Below are 16,763 nucleotides of genomic sequence, written 5' to 3' on the forward strand. Positions count from 1 at the left end.
ACACCAATCTAGAAGGGAATCTATAAAATATAAACAATCAATCTAAGACATCCTAACCGATCAGGAACACAAAATCATCGATCCCATCCCGAGAAACTTTACTTCACTACTCGGAATTCATTGCAGAAAACATGAAAGAATATATAAATGAAAATTGCATTATATTAAAATATAAAGTAGAAGAGAAGAGTATAGAGTGGAAATCTAAAAGAATAACGAAAAGATGTCAAAATAAATCCTAACAAAAGTGGAAAAAATGTCTGAGTCACTCTAGATCTCTCTCAGAAGCTCTCGCTCTCTGGTTTGAGGGTCTGCGGCGTGCTAGGGCGAGAGGAAGAACCGAAGAAGAGGGGGGTTTATATATGGAAACCCCTTTGACCTAGCTTCCCAGTCCTGCCCGAGGGTCTACTCGATGGTTTGCATGAGGATGAGGTCGGGTTACTCCTCGGGTAGGTCTTCGGGTTGTTCTTCTTTCTCTCGGATCCTCCTCGATCGTGTTGGGGTTCGGACTGTTCTTCTAGCTTTATAGCTCCTTCGGGTACATGCTCGGATTTGTCCTTGTTTCTCCCTATTTTAGGCTCTAAAGCACCTGTTTTCATCCAAAGTATGCAAATGCAATAATGCAACACCCTAAATGGCCTAAATGCGAAATCCTACAGTTAATGATCTAAAATGCTAAGGTAAGGGTTTATAAACAATGCAAAATATGGACAAAAAAGGTTGCTAAAAACATGTAAATTAGAGAGTTATCAGACCCCCAAACTTAAATCTTGCTAGTCCTCTAGCAAGGAAGTAGGAGGATGAGGTTTAGAAACGGAGACTCATAACCTTTTTATGCTAAGCGAAGGATTCAAGCTATAGTCCTTAAAGATAGTTTAATGGTGCTAAGATCAATCAACATACTTACAAGTATTTTTCTATGCTTATTACCATGCATCGATCTAGTTCAACCTCCAACTAATAGTAAAGACTTGCAATTCTAAAGAACATCTCTTTCACATTCATTTAAGTGTTTGGCAAATTCTTGCAAATGGAAGGTGAATCAAGCTTAATCGGTTTCAAGGGTAAGGCTTTTTGGTAAGAGTGTTTCAAACAAATTCTTTGGGTGGTTTTCTCTCAAAATGAGGAATGCTAGACAGTTGTGAAAACTATCTAAGATTGAGTACAATTTGGGCATACAAAGCTTAACTCTTGATAATCTACTCTTTTATCATTCATCTCTTTTTAAATCAAATCCCTAGAACAAAACTACCCACAACTTTGATTTTAACTCTTTTTTTCTTTTTTTGTAATCCTTAAGGTCTAAACTTTAAACATCTACCTCTTTTTTTTTCTTTTTTTTTCTTTGCTAAACTCCTAATAATACTCCTATATATTTTTTCCCTTTTTCTAGGAGACTATAGCAAGGTCTTTTTCTCTTTTTTTTTACTTGACTCAAAGCTAATTGAACTGAACCTTAGGGACTTCTTTTTTTATTTCTCAACCCAACCCCAAATAAACATGCTAACCACCTATTTTTCAAAACCTATTCTATTAGCTAGTCCAAATGATTCTAACTTAGCCAAATCAAGAGCCAGTTCTTTGTCATTCTCAATACTCTCAATGTTTCACAACCTATAGCACAATGAAAAGGTCTCACTCAACAATTCACAACGAAGTTTGAAACAAAGGTTTGGGTTCATGGGTAGGAAAAACAAATCGGGTTAAACGAAAATATTGGTAAAAATGGAGTGCTAACCCGAGTTTAGAGTTACCATGAGCAAGTATTCAAATTCCACAAGCAAGACAATTTAAGTTCAGGTTAAGTTCAATAATATATAGATGATTCAATGTTCAAGCAAGTGGAGGAAGCATTCAAAAGACACAAGGATATAAACAAAGATTTTTCATTTTTTCCAAAGATTGATCTAGCAACAATGAACTGTGATTAAGAGCTATAGCTTCAATCCTAAGGTTGGACTTTCAACAAGGTAGTTTTAATCATTGTCCCCTAAAATGCATATGCAACAATCCGATATGAAGCAAACTAGACTCAATCCTAATATGTAAATGCAACTACATGAACACTCTTTTTTATATATTTTTAAAAAAATTTTCAAAATATTTTTTTTTTTGGGTTTTTTCAATGCACATAGATGCATAATCAAATGAATAAAACTAGCATGCAAAAATTTGAAATAATAAAATAAAACACAATGTTATATACATTCTAGGACTCTCCCCCAAACTTAAATTACACAATCCCCATGTAAATAAAAGTCTGAAAAAGAATCCAAGAATCACACAAAATGAAATAAAACTAAATGCAATGTTATTTACAAAGGTTGGATGAATGTGGTACCTTATGGGTTGGTAAAGAAGGAGGTTGTAGCAGCCTCCATACTCGCCAACGTGTAGGCAGGGTCATCACCGGCTTCAGCAGGTGCCGGGATTTGCTCATCAGAGAGCTCGGTGATATGCACGGACGACTTGCTCAGACCAGCATCTGAAGGGTTGATCGGGTACGGCATCGCGTAGCTCATCGGGAAGGGCATCAGATAGTATGACGGGTATGGCGGGAGAGGTCCGGAGTGATCACCCGTAAAGCCACTCGCAGGGTGCATCGAATATGGCATCGGATACGGCTTATGATAGGTTGGTGAGAATTGACCCGTGTACTCACCCGAATGTGTGCTCGATTGGTGCATCGGATAAAGCATCGTGTACCCCATCGGTTCAGGCGTCGGATAGGCATCTGAGTGGCTTCTCCGCGATCTGTCGGGTCTTGTGACATCCTCCTTTGGTTGGGGCTCGTAAGACGATGCTCTGTAAGGCTATGGAGGTGTCAGTCCTCGGATTCCTCCTATTGGTCCGCTTCTCCCCATCCATGTAGGTGCATATGCCGGAGTGGGGGCTGAGGCACAGCTTTCTTTGTCTTGCAGCTCCTTTATCTGACCTCCCATCATCTTCACTGAGCCGGTAAGGTCTTTCACTTTTCTAGCTAGGAACTTGTTCATCCTCTTTAGCCATCTGATCCTCTTGTGAGCTTCCTTCACCCCAACTGGTTGCTTCTGAGAGCAAACATACTCCTCGAAATCGTAATCGACCGAGTTGTCTCCCTGTCTTTGCCCAGTCGGCTCTCTCTCTCTTCTGCCTCGGACTCCTCCTCCGGATTGTACAGCTCCTCCAAAGGTGGTGCGAAGTCTATGTTGTCCCCTAGCCGGACCTTGGTGCACACTACATTGGTTTCCTTTCTCTACTCATCAGTTCGAGCCTTCTTCTTCTCCTTCGGTTTCTGTTGATACTCCTATCACGTTGGACGATGATTGTTTTGCACTTGATACGCCGAATGTGTCCTCATCAGATTCACCGTTAGTACCACTTGTCGTGGTTCCTGATTCCCCTGCTCCTACACCCACGATCCCGACTGCAACCCCTGTTCTTGAGACGTCCGACTCTGTTTTACAGACCAGTGATGATACGCATAGCCCCGATTCATCATTTTTATCATCCACGGATGAAGACACCCCTCCCGTTGCTACTGATCCTCCGATGGGTAAGGGGTGTAGACAGAAGTTTGCCAGTACTCGCTTGCATGATTACGTGACCAACACTACCCATGTTGGGTCAGATAGTGTTTTGTGGACTCTGCATGGTATCCCCTTGCTGATTATGTCGATTGTTCTTAATTTTCGGACCATCATCGAGCGTTCCTTGCTGCTATTACTGATGGTATTATTCCCAAATCGTATGCCGAAGCATTTGAGAATGAACACTGGCGTGAGGCGGTACGTGGTGAGATTGAAGCTTTGGAGGAGAACGGTACGTTTACTGTTGAGACATTACCTAAAGGCAAGAAAGCTTTAGGCTGTAAGTGGGTGTTCACGTTAAAGTACCGTACTGCAGAATAGGTTTCTGATATTAAGCGCCTTAAAACAAACACCGAGTTTCAAAGCATCTTTTGGGCACGTATGTCCCTATCGCAGAATCAGTTGGGGGTTTGCTTCGGTTTGTAGACCATGGTGGACAACCGGAGGGGGCGGCTTCGGTTTAGGCAAAGAAGACGATGTTCAAGGCAAGGAAAATAGTGAGAGATTTTCTAATTAAGAGCCATCTTTCTTACCCTTGAAAGAATATATATATATATATATATATGTATATATATATATATATATGTATATATATATATATGTGTGTTGTACTGTTGTTTATGCTTGAGATTGGTGAAGATATTACCTGTACAGAAATATGTTTTTTTTTATTGTCAACGTACAGAAATATGTTTTTAATCCTTTTTGTAAGATGTTGTATAATATTTAGTACATTTTTCTTATTTACTATTTTATTAACCGAAAACTTCAGATGGAAACATAATTTATCTTTTTCTTTTGCTAAGATTTTTTAATAGTTAAATTTGCTTTCATCAACAATATATACTACTTGGATTAAATTAATAAAAACAATATAATTAACCAATCAATTGATCAATTTTATAGTAAAGAAAATGATTTGGCATGATGATTACTATATTATTGCAAGCCTGTCGAAGGCTTGTGATAATAATTTTTCTTGATGAACATAATAATATTTACAAGGGAAAAGTTATTTCTTCATGAACATATATAATAATTCTTATCTCACCATATGATTATAGGAGATTAATATGTGTTTCCATATGAATTCTTAGGTTAATAAAAATGAGTAAAAGTAATATGACCCCGGGCCACGTGAACCACGAAGGTACGGACGGAACTTGAACCAGCGGTAGGGAAAGAACAAACGGCTCGGCTAGGCTGCGGAACGGAAGGAAACGAACAGGAAATGAGATTCGGACACGAACAACACCAAAGGGACGATAGAAACGAATGGATAGAGGTTCACGAAGAGATACTCAACTCGCTAGTCTCTTGAACAGATGAAGGTAGAGGGGGAACGAGGTAGCAACACACGAGGGATGGCCTTCCTTGTGATACAACTGGACTAGAAGATTACGAATCCGGTTCGTGAAACTTCTAGTGTTTTGTTTCAATCGCTGAAAACGAGAGATAAAGAACACTTTGATTTTTATTACCAGTCTAACATTTACATGATGGAGTCTAGGCCCTTTAAATAGGCTGGCCTTTACAAGAGAACTCTAAACCCTAAACATGTGGATCAAAACAAAACGCAGCATCCATGAAATAGTTTTAAAAGACAACAGTCATAAGCGAAAATAAACGAAGGATAGGATGGCCACGTGGCCAAAAGTGGTCCACGGCCATGGCCATGCATTAGGGATCATAGCCTCGTTAAAACCTCATTTGGTAAACCCATTGGGACAAACCCAAAGTAAGAAAAAGAGTATTATTACCCTAACGACTTGGAGGTCTTCACCCTTGTGTAATGGTGAAGATCGAGAGAAGAACCTCGGTTGGCTGTCCGGCGGGCTGAACGGGTCCGTGGCCGAACGCTTCTTGTTCTTGGACAAATGCTTGGATAAAGATGAGACACTTCTTTCTTGCGGTCCTAGCTGCTGTACGGCTCCTTGTTGTAGCTCCGGGTGTTAAATTCGGTGCTTGGGTCGATGGCCGTCTCGGTTCGGTCGCGGCAGTGTCCACGGTTCCATGTGCAGTCTTGTACTCATACTGGCCGTCGTCCCGGGTTCCATCAAAAAGTGTAGTAAATATTTTTTAATTTAATAACGAAAGGTATAAAAGAACATAGTTCTGTAGGACTCTACATACAGATCGCTAATAATTTGCATAAAATATATGAAAACGAAGTTGAACTTTTGCTGTATAATTTTCTTTCTGAAAGTTGACCCGATATATTTGGTATGTGCAAATATGTGACTCATATAACTCATATAACTCTTGTTCGTTTGAGGTTTAACCAAATATTGGGTTCCGCCGATCTTATTGTGAGGCCTCACTTTTATTAAATCAAAGATACCAAGTTTTAGACTTGCTAGTTCCAATAAACACTGTAAAACCATGCATGGATTTTTTATGCAGAATTAATCAATCCAAATGTCAACAAAACCGTCAATGAGCTTTAAGCGCTGTTCAAAGACAAACCCCAGCTCTAGTTTAGCCAACCCTCAACGAGGATGCAGCAGGGCTTGACCGGAGGAGCACCTAATCTCACATTTAACTAGTTTTGCGCGTTAACGCAAAAAGCAAGCTTTAAAGCATCTTTTGGGCATGTCTCGATGGCAGGAGCGCCTGGTGTTGGCTGTGGTTTGTAAGAAGAAGATGGTGGACAACGGGAGGGGGCAGCTTCCGTTAGGGAAACGAAGAGGATGTTGAAGGCAAGGAAAATGGTGAGAGAGTTTCTAAGAGCCATCTTCCATAGCGTTAATAAAATATGCGAGACGGGTGAAGATATTGAGAGTTTATTGGTCAATATTAATAGGATAAGTATGTACCGACCATGTGCCTAGCCCCTAGGGTAGTTTAGATTGAAGTAAAGCGTTTGGAACACAATATCAAGCGAACAGTGTAAGAAGTGAATTTATTAATCAAATTCTAAAGGCACAGTAACAAAGAAGAGATGGAGGAAGAATAAAGCAAAGGAGTACAAACTTGCCGATTACACCTTATCCATTATTGCATGAGAAATTACGTTCATTTTAAACAATCCAAGTCAAATACAAAAAAAAAATCACCTTAAAATAAAACAAGAAGATAAGATAATAGGTTCAGAATTCATAAACTGTATTCATTCATTTTATACGTATGCTTATAAGTATTCAACTTAGGCGCAATGGAAGTTCGTTGGAGCTTTTCTACCGCAAATATTGAGTAGTACGCTGAGATCAATGGGAAGGTTAATGTTGATTTCAAGAATGTTAACCTTGAGCAAAGTGCAGAGGCAGACTGCAGCCTCAAGGTCAGCCAAGCCTTGGATGAGAGAGCAGCATGGCTTTACAGGTGGGTTTCCCAATGTTAAGTCCACTAGCTTGAGCACATTGGCGCAAACACCGAGCTGTAGAGAATCCCGAGGGCAAGACCCTGTGCTTGGGGTGGTCGCAGTGGTGTAAGTGAAAAAGAGGAGGTTGAGGGAAATGAAGAGTGCAAGGTATGTTCTTGGAGCCATTTGTTTGTTGGTGTTGAAAAAGCTCAAGAAGTAGTAGTGAGTTTAAGTTTGTTTGAGATTGGTGGAGAGAAATGCTAAGTATTAAGTGGGTATTTATAGGGTTTTCATAAGGAGAGAAATTTGAAAGTATAATTGATAATTTGTCTTTAATATTAGTTGACTAATAGTTTAACAGATATGATTTCATTATTATATAGCACTTAATTGTCATCATTGTACAAAATAGCTGGTAATCTCCAAGAGTATATGGTTCTAGTTACAGTTAACAACTTAGTTGGTGGTAAGAATTTATATATCCTTTTTTTTTGTTCAAATGCATCTTCCATAAACTTCAAGATGCGCCAGATCAAACAATCAATTAAGTTCCTTGATCTTTTGATGCGCAATAAGATATCCTCTGTTCAGCTTCTCAACCCACTTAAACTTCAAGATGGCTTACAGATTTGGTTCGGTTCAAGGGGCTAACACTCTAGTTTCTTCTTTCAGAAAATATTGATTTAATGATACATTTATTGTAAAAAGGTTTTTTTGTTGAATAAAATTTTACATTCATTCAAAAAAAAACATCTTTCATAACTGAATTAAACGGGTTTGGTACAATGTTTATAAGAGACAGCTTAGCAATCCCATCAGCTTCCCTATTGAAGTTACGAGGGATAAAGGAGAAACAAATTTTCTGAAAAAAAAAGAAGATAGAGTGGGGATATCATAATGAATTTCATGGAGTTCCTTTAGTGGATTCTCCGAATTTAAGATTTCGATGACTTGTTTAGAATCAGAAGCAATGTGGAGGTTAGTGAAACTAATTGGTGGTAAGAATTTACGTATCCATAAAAGAAATTTGGTGGTTGAAGTCAATCCTCTAAACTAATTAACAATACAACTCCCAAATTTACGAATTATATCAATATGTACATGCCTTCACGATATTATTCAAAATAAATATATTAATTTTTTTTAGAAATTAATTGTCCAAATCCTCATAAATTGTGTATGACCTTTGTATATATCGGACCCATATGGTAAGACCCCGACCCTAAAAACCCGTACACGGATGTACCGGCTGATATAAAAAATTTCTTAGGGCCTATGAATTTCTACTTGTTCGTTCGACCAGACTTAGCAGCAATAATGTATATCAGGTAATATAACTTAAAAATACTCATTAGTTAATTCCGAGGTTCAATTATCCTTAGCAAATAATCTTATCCCATGCATGGTAACAATACAATCCTTAAAAGATAACGTCATAAATTAAACTACCCAAAGCCACCATCCTCTTCCTCCCTTGCCTCCGTCACACGAGCTGGTCAGCCACTATAATCCTGACCATCGGACCTTTTCTTTCCTGCGTCCATTAAAAGGAGGCGTAAGAAAACAATGTTTGCTTAGTGGAGCGGTCATCCCGTCACACTAGGCTCAGTTCAACGATCTCAAACTAATACAGGGTAAATTTTAATCAAGTCACGCAAGTCAAACAATTCACATCGGATAGTCGCCTAAGTCATTTAGACCAACCACCATTCATATTGCAATAGAACACATTAACCATCAACCAAGACAAGCAATTAACGAGATTAAATAAACCGCAGGTCAAGAAAATCAACCATGGAACTCGGCCACAGTCTCGCACTCATCTTTGGTATCGACCTAAGGTATTGAACTCTCGGTTCCTATGCCCAAATCTGATCCCCACTTCTATACGGACAGATCAACACCGTTAATATCCGATGTATAACCCATAACCATCGACGAATCAAGGTGGAAGGATACTTATTGTTCTTTTCTCGACTTAGACTTAGGATCTCTCTGTTTAAGCTTCGATGGAAACTCTTTCTTTCTCTCGCGGCAGCTCTCGGATGTGTTATGCGAAACTAGAGAATCTCTAAGGGTTCCATCCCTTATATAGGGTCGACTAAACCGCCCTAAGTTGCCTTAGATCGATAAGCCTTATCATTCCCTAGCTTCCCTTATTTCTTGCATCTATCCTTATCCGATCACCTTACCTTTTTCTGCGAGTTTTCATTTCTCTCGGGTTTCCTTTCCCGTGAGTCGGCTTAAATCTTCGCAAGATTATCGAGTCCCTGAGCCACCTATCGGCCCATAGTCTAATCGATCCATCCTCGTCCATTGGCTTGATCCATCATTCACCGATACAATCATTTCCGGATAGCCTACTTCACTATCACTACCACCTCACTATCACTATCACTATCACTAGGACTTTCATTCCTAATGCTACTCGGACTGTCTCTCGGACTAAGTACTGAAACCTCTCTTCTCTTTATTCAGCAACTTACAGGCCTGTATCGTCTGAACCGAAGATCCCCTTTCTTCAATTCAAACGTATGTTCGCTACTTCAGTAGTCTCGAACTCTCCATTTCCATCCAATCTCCTTAACCTATCGAGTTCTATCGTCGGATTCTACCATCACTGATTTCCGCATTCCTTTGGCATTTCTCTATACTAAGTATCGGCATTTCTCGATACCAAGTATCGGCATTCATCAGCATTCCTCGATACCAAGTATCGGCATCCATCGGCATTCCTTGATACCAAGTATCATCAATTCTTGGTACCGTTTCTCGACATCTCTTGATACTGATTTTCGGTAACTCTCGATACTGATTCTCGGTAACTCTCGATACTGTCTCTCGACAATTCTCGACACTGTCTCTACCGAGGATCCGGGTCGTTACACATACCCTCTTCACTACCCAAATTAAGTGACTTATTGAAAAAACTTTATTGTTTTGAAGCATAATCAAATCCCATACTTTATCACCATGATTGAAGTACCCTTTTTGTTACAGGAAGATCTTTTTGTTTCTTTCAAAACATGTGGTTATCTATTATTTCAAAACATGTGCAATTTCTAATTAGAATACATACACACTTCTACAGTTCTACTATTACAATTATTGATTTATTTATTTCTTTTTGTAAACCAACAATTAATGAGAAAAGAACTTCAAAGTTGGTAGCGCAAACCGGGAAAAAGAGTTTATAAAATAAGTTGCAGCTAAAAACGACCTGAAATACCGAACAAGACAATCTGTTTTCAAATTTGACGAGCGAAGGATTTTAGACAGAAAATATAAAGGAAATGACTCCCGAAGCACGGTGAAATCATCTTATAGGTTACTGTTTTCTATTTAAGAGGTTCTATGCCAAATTTGTATCCCCTCTTTATTGATTAGGAAGTACATAATAAAAATAACCTTTATAAGGGTGTATATTTATATTCAAATGCCATTACAAATATATGTTTCAAAAAACAAATTAATAATAGCCACTAAGGCTAAAAATATCAAAAACTAATTGACATAATTAAATTAAATTATAAAAATGAAATTATATTATTAATTTGTAAAAAATGACTCGTATCAGTTACTCGATTGTGACCTTGTAGAGTGTACTTATATTAGTACGTTAGAAAAGAACAATTATTCATATCGTTATTAGTATAGCACCAAGTAATAAGCAAATATATTACCCATTAAAGGAGTACGTTATAAGTGGGGGCATTCTCAAAAATACCCCTTTTTTCATACCTCTTTTTAAAAATATCCCTTCATGTTGATCATTTTTAAAACTACCCCTCTTTATATACAAAATGACCAAATTATCCTTTTTTGAGTGACAGCAAGAATGTACAGTCATCAAAATCAAAAATATTTTCCCGCCAAAAAAAATTTCCCGCCAAAATTTTTTTTCCCGCCAAAATCGAAAGTTTTTCCCGAAAACATAATTTTTTTCCCGCCAAAAAATATTTTCCTGCCAAAATTGAAAATTTTTCCCGCCAAAAATATTGAAATTTATACCTTTTAAAAACATTATAAATGCTTTTAAAAACGTTTACAAAGTTTTTAAACATATTGTAAATGCTATTAAAAACCTTGTAAATGCTTTTAAAAAGCTTTTAAAAGCGTTTACAAGGTGTTTAAAAACCTTTTAAAAATCTTTTTAAAAACCATAGGAAAACCTTTTAAAATCCTTTTAAAAACCTTTTAAAACCTTTTAAAAACTTTGTAAAAATCTTGTAAAAACGTTTACAAGTTGTTTAAAAAACCTTTTAAAACTCTTTAAAAAATCTTGTAAAAGCCTTTACAATGTGTTTATAAGGTTTTTATAAAAACCTTATAAAACTTTTTAAAAACCTTGTAAAAATTTTTTGGCGGGAAAAATTTTGGCGGGAAAATTTTTTTGTCGAAAATTTGTATCAAAATTTTTTTGAAAAAAATTTTTTTGGCGGGAAAATTTTTCGAAAATTTTTTGGCGGGAAAATATGTCGGAAATTTTTTGGCGGGGAAATTTTGTTTTTCTTTTTATTGAATAAAATAATTTTCATCTAAGGGTAAAATGGCCATTAAAAATTAAAAGAGGGCAAAAATAAAAATGGCCAGAAAAGAGGGTATTTTTGAAAAGGGATATATCAAAAGGGGTATTTTTAACAAATTTTCTTGTAAGTGAGTATATGTATCTAAGGTTTTTTTTTTCATAGCTAGAAATTTTGAACCCATTAAACGTTAGTTTCTTTAAAAGAGACAAATTAAAGTCAGACTAAAACGGCCAATGATTGTTCTTTATTTCTGAAGCATTATTTCGGAAGCATCATTTAGTCTACTCATAATCTCAAACAAAGACAAAGTTTATGACTTCATTTTCATGTGATAATTGTTTAGTAAATCTCAAATGGTTAGACTTATTACTTATCACATCATTCCGTATAACAGGGGTTACAAGATGGACAGATAGACTAGCTTGGATTTTAAATATATATTTATATATCTCAATCGTATAATTTCAATGTCAGACTTTCCCCCATTTTATTAGGTTTAACACAATAATGAGGTGATAGCTCATAAAATTTTATAGTGTGGAAAAAATTAAACCCCGATTCGAGTAACTTAGAATTTAGGAATACTTATGCGGCCAATCTCCTCCAATCCAATATGAATAATACAGTATATATTAAAAATTTGTTAAAGTAGATCCAAATATAATCTATATTAAGATGTTATAACGACAAAATCATCGTTGTTATTTCTCTTTCGGATTAAATGTTTCTATTATCTAATACTGAATGAGATATATATATATATATTTTCGAGAGCATACTACTTTTATCCTTTTCCTGAATAAATAACATAGTATCGTGTACAAGTGGTATTTATTTTATTATCGGGTCGAACATGCCAAAATATAGTTCACGGGAACTAGCTGTAGAACAGATCGAGAATTTAGTTATTCCTTCGGACTAGTAACAATATGATAATCATCATACCAAATCATTCTGGCATTCATAATATTGATCAACTATATTCTTTTTTAATAATAAAATTTCTCTTTAATTAATTATCTACATAGTATTTCTAAAAAGAAGTGAAAAGTGAAAGAAGTTATATATATAGTTCAAATAGTTTAAACCAAGTATTATATTGTGGTGATCATCGTATTTTACGTTGATTAAGGCAAAGTTAGTTCTTAAAAAATTTCTAGCAAAAAAAAAAATATTAATATTTGTTTCCATCTGAATTTTTCGATTAATAGGAAATAAGTAAGAAGTGTAGTAAATATTGTAGAATATCGTACAAAAATGATAAAAAAATAACATATTTCTGAACGGTTACATACATAATAATGGCATAAATGATAAATCAATGCTCAAAAACAATCAACAAGTGAAAACGAAGTTGAGCAAGTTGAGCGTTTTGTGTATTATCTTTTTGAAAGTTGACCTTTTTGTTTATGGGATGTGCATATATTTGATTCACATAACCAATACTATACCAAATAAACATGGTTCACACTTCATAATATTCGTTAACAAATCATAACCCAAACTCGCTATACTTGTGTTCAAAATATACAAATATATCGGTGCCTTTTTTGATTCTCTGGGTCAGATTCAGAATTTTAAAAAGAAAGAATATAATTTTAGACTGGGACAAAATTATAAAATGAGTAATAGAAAAAGAAAAAAATCAGCAAATTAATCCAGTCCAAGATTAAAAATAAAGAAAAAGATTCAAAACTCTTAGAAGAAAATTTGAATCAAAGATAAATTAAGAAACAAAAATGGACGTTTTACTAATTCTTGTTTAGATTGAGACGAGACCTAACGGAGTGTATTCAAACTAGTATTTTAAGTGATTTGAGTTTTTCTGAATTTTTTTTTATGATTTTGATGATTTTAAGGAAGTTGATATGATTTATTATAAAAAATTTTCAAATCCACCTAAAACCATGAGATTTTGATATATATATATATTTTTAACTAAATAAATTCTTTTAAATTCTTTTAAAATCATCAAAATCACATCCACAAACGGTTTTCAATAACAATATAATTAGGTAGATTTCATTAGTTTTTTTAAATCATTAGTTCAATAACATTGGATTTCATTAGATTTTTTAAAATCTATGAGTGAATAACATATGATTTGTAGATTTTTCACGAATCACTTAAAATATTAGTTTGAATACTCTCCAGGACATAAATATTCAATTTACTCACTATTAATTAGTGTGAATTTTTTCACAACATAAAATGGATCCTACCGAACTATAACAAAATTTATGTTATAGTACAATGCAGTCGAGATAAATAGTTAGAAGAGTCATTTGTGTTGAAAATCTCACATCCATAATCAAATGACTTCTAAAATATTATATCAAAGGAATTGATCAATTTACTTTATTTTTCTATATAATTATTCAATTTACTCATTACAAATTAATTTTGATTATGAATATTTTTTTTTTAAACGCGATTATGAATATTAACAAACCTAATAATCTGTATAAATATAACAGCCATAATACGAACTTGCTACAGCTATACATAGTTCACATATAAAACATTAATATTCTAAACTAAACTTACTCTTGGGTTTAGTCCGTCGATCTTATTGTGAGGCATGACGTTTGATTTTTGTAAACAATTTCTATTAACCAAGTTTTGGAGTTCAGAGTTCGTAGCTTGTTCTATAATATAGTCTATAACCTTTTTCACTATTCTATAACCCCTGTTGCTAGTTGCTATAAACAGTGTACCATGCATAGCTTTTTGATGAAGAAATTGATCAATCCAAATGTCAACCTCAACCAGTCAATAAGGCTGCAACACGGCGTAAGCGGAGAAACACATAATGCCACATTCAACAAGTTAAGTGCGTTAACGTAAACACCGAGCGTCCAAAGAATCTTTTGGGCATGTCTCGATGGCGGAAGCGCTTGAGATTGGCTATTTGGTTTGTAAGAAGACGATGGTGGACGATGGGAGGGGGCGGCTTTCGTTAGGGAAAAGAAGACGATGGTGAACGATGTTGAAGGCAAGGTAAAATGGCAAGAGAGTTTCTAAAGAGCCATTTTTCTTAGCCTTGAAATTATATTTGTAGAATTAGGTATTGATCTGACATGATCTTATTGATTTAGGTGACAACTTTATTTATACATGTTAGGGTTTACACAAACTGTCATTGGCATAAATTACACGCTAAAAGCCCAACATACTAAACCCATCATATAACCCTAATACTTCTCCTCACGTTGGTGAGAAGGTCTTGAACACCCAACTTGACTTGATCTTATTGATTTAGGTGACAACTTTATTTATGCATATGTATCTAGGGTTTACACAAACCGTCAATTGACATAAATAACACGCTAAAGGCCCAACATACTAAACCCATCATATAACCCTAATAATATTGGAGTGTTGTTTATGCTTGAGATTGATGAAGAAGATATTGAGAGTGTATTGGTCAGTATTAATATGATAAGTGGGCTGGTTTGAGTAAGTAAGTAAATCAGTAATAAGACTGTATTACAGTAGTTCTACTAATTAAATACAACTTAGGGTTATAATAATTAACAAGGATATATGTATGTAAATACCAAAATGATCAAGAATATGTATGCATGTGTGCCGACCATGTGGTTAGCCCTAGCGCCTAGGATATTTTTAGCTGGCGATCTGAAGTAAAGCATTTGGAACGCAATGTCAAGTATATAGTTTCCAATAGGGATTTTTAATTTGTTATTTTAAAATTAAATTATTAATCATATTCGAAAGACACAGTTACAAAGAAGAGATATAGGAACAGTGAAGAAAAGGAGTACAAACTTTCCGATTACACACGTAAACCCGTTATCCATTATTGCATGAGAACGTACGTTCATTTTAAACAATACAAAAAAATACAAAAAGATTAAAAAAAAAAAATCACCGTACATAAAACAAAAGATAAGACAATAGGTTCCACAATTCATAAAGTGTATGATTCATTTATTTTATAGGTACGTTATAAGTATTTAAACTTACGCGCACTGGAAATTCGTTGGAGCTTTTCTACCGCAAACATTGAGGAGTATGCTGAGATCGATGGGAAGGTTAATGTTGATTCCAAGAATGTTAACCTTGAGCAAAGTGCAGAGGCAGACTGCAGCCTCAAGGTCAGCCAAACCTTGGATGAGAGAGCAGCATGGCTTTACAGGTGGGTTTCCCAATGTTAGGTCCACTAGCTTGAGCACATTGGCGCAAACACCGAGCTGTAGGGAATCTCTAGGACAAGTCCCTGAGCTTGGGGTGGTTGGCGTAGTTGGGGTGGTTGGCGTAGTTGGGGTGGGGAGGCACTTGGAACATGTTGCAGAGGTGTAAGTGAAAAAGAGGAGATTGAGAGAAAGGAAGAGTGCAAGGGAGGTTCTTGGAGCCATTTGTTTGTGGAGTTAAAAAGGCTCAAGAAGTCGTAGTGCGTTTAAGTTTCTTCGAGATTGGTGGAGAAAAATGTAAATGTTTAGTGGGTATTTATAGGCTTTTTCATTAGATGTGAAGGTTTAATTGATAATTTGTCTTTATTAGGAAATTAATGACTATTTATTTTATAGGTTTGATTTGATTATTAAAGAACACTTAATTGTCATCATTGTTCAAATTAGTTGGTAATCTCTATGGGTATTCACGGTTCTAATTTTAATTAGCAACTTAGTTGGTGGTAAGAAATTATATATCCATAAAAAAAATTCGGTGGTTGATGTCGATCCTCTAAACTAATTAACTAGGCAACTCCCAAATAATTACGAATTATATCAATATATGTACGAGCCTTCACGATTATCAAAAGTATTAATAAATCTATCAATTTTGTTTTAGAAATTAATTGTGCAAAGTCTCATAAACTGGATATCACCCTTGTAATCTAATACTATATCCGAATATACGTGCCCTCTTTGATAACGAAATTATACGACTTGTTGAAAAAACTTTATTCTTTTGAAGCATAATCAAATCCCAAACTTATCATCTTGCTTGAACTACCTTATACATATTACATGTGGTTGTTTACTATTTCAAAACATGTGCATTTTTCCAATTAGAATACATACACATTTTTATTATTATTGTTAATACTAAATATATATATATATATATGACCGTGGACATCCTAAAAACATTTTAGGCTCAAAGACTAATCCTACAAAGTTTTGCATTCTGATACACATTCAGAAATATTCCAAATTTAAACCACGGCCAGATGGCCAAGGTGACTCGAACCCAAGAACCATGGCGACTTGATTCTTCTTCTTTTTTTTTACCCAGAAGTTTTTTTTATCGTTTTAATTTATTATGTAATGTAAATTATGAGAATTGTTACTTACTACTGATAATTTTCTCTGACTCTATTAGATTCACCACATATTA

At 35.3% G+C, this 16,763-nt stretch overlaps 2 protein-coding genes across 2 annotated transcripts; both read right to left on the reverse strand.

The window, feature by feature from the left end:
* On the reverse strand, positions 6,501–7,113 carry LOC104717437 (putative lipid-binding protein AIR1). Its single transcript, XM_010434998.1, has one exon. The coding sequence runs from the start codon at positions 7,054–7,056 to the stop codon at positions 6,715–6,717; it is 342 nt and encodes a 113-aa protein (XP_010433300.1). The 5' UTR covers positions 7,057–7,113; the 3' UTR covers positions 6,501–6,714.
* Positions 15,169–15,834, reverse strand: LOC104717446 (putative lipid-binding protein AIR1). Its single transcript, XM_010435010.2, has one exon. It carries the CDS (start codon positions 15,776–15,778, stop codon positions 15,383–15,385), a length of 396 nt encoding a protein of 131 aa, XP_010433312.1. The 5' UTR covers positions 15,779–15,834; the 3' UTR covers positions 15,169–15,382.

The sequence above is a fragment of the Camelina sativa genome, chromosome 2, assembly GCF_000633955.1.
Source record: "Camelina sativa cultivar DH55 chromosome 2, Cs, whole genome shotgun sequence".
In the NCBI taxonomy this organism is placed as follows: domain Eukaryota; kingdom Viridiplantae; phylum Streptophyta; class Magnoliopsida; order Brassicales; family Brassicaceae; genus Camelina; species Camelina sativa.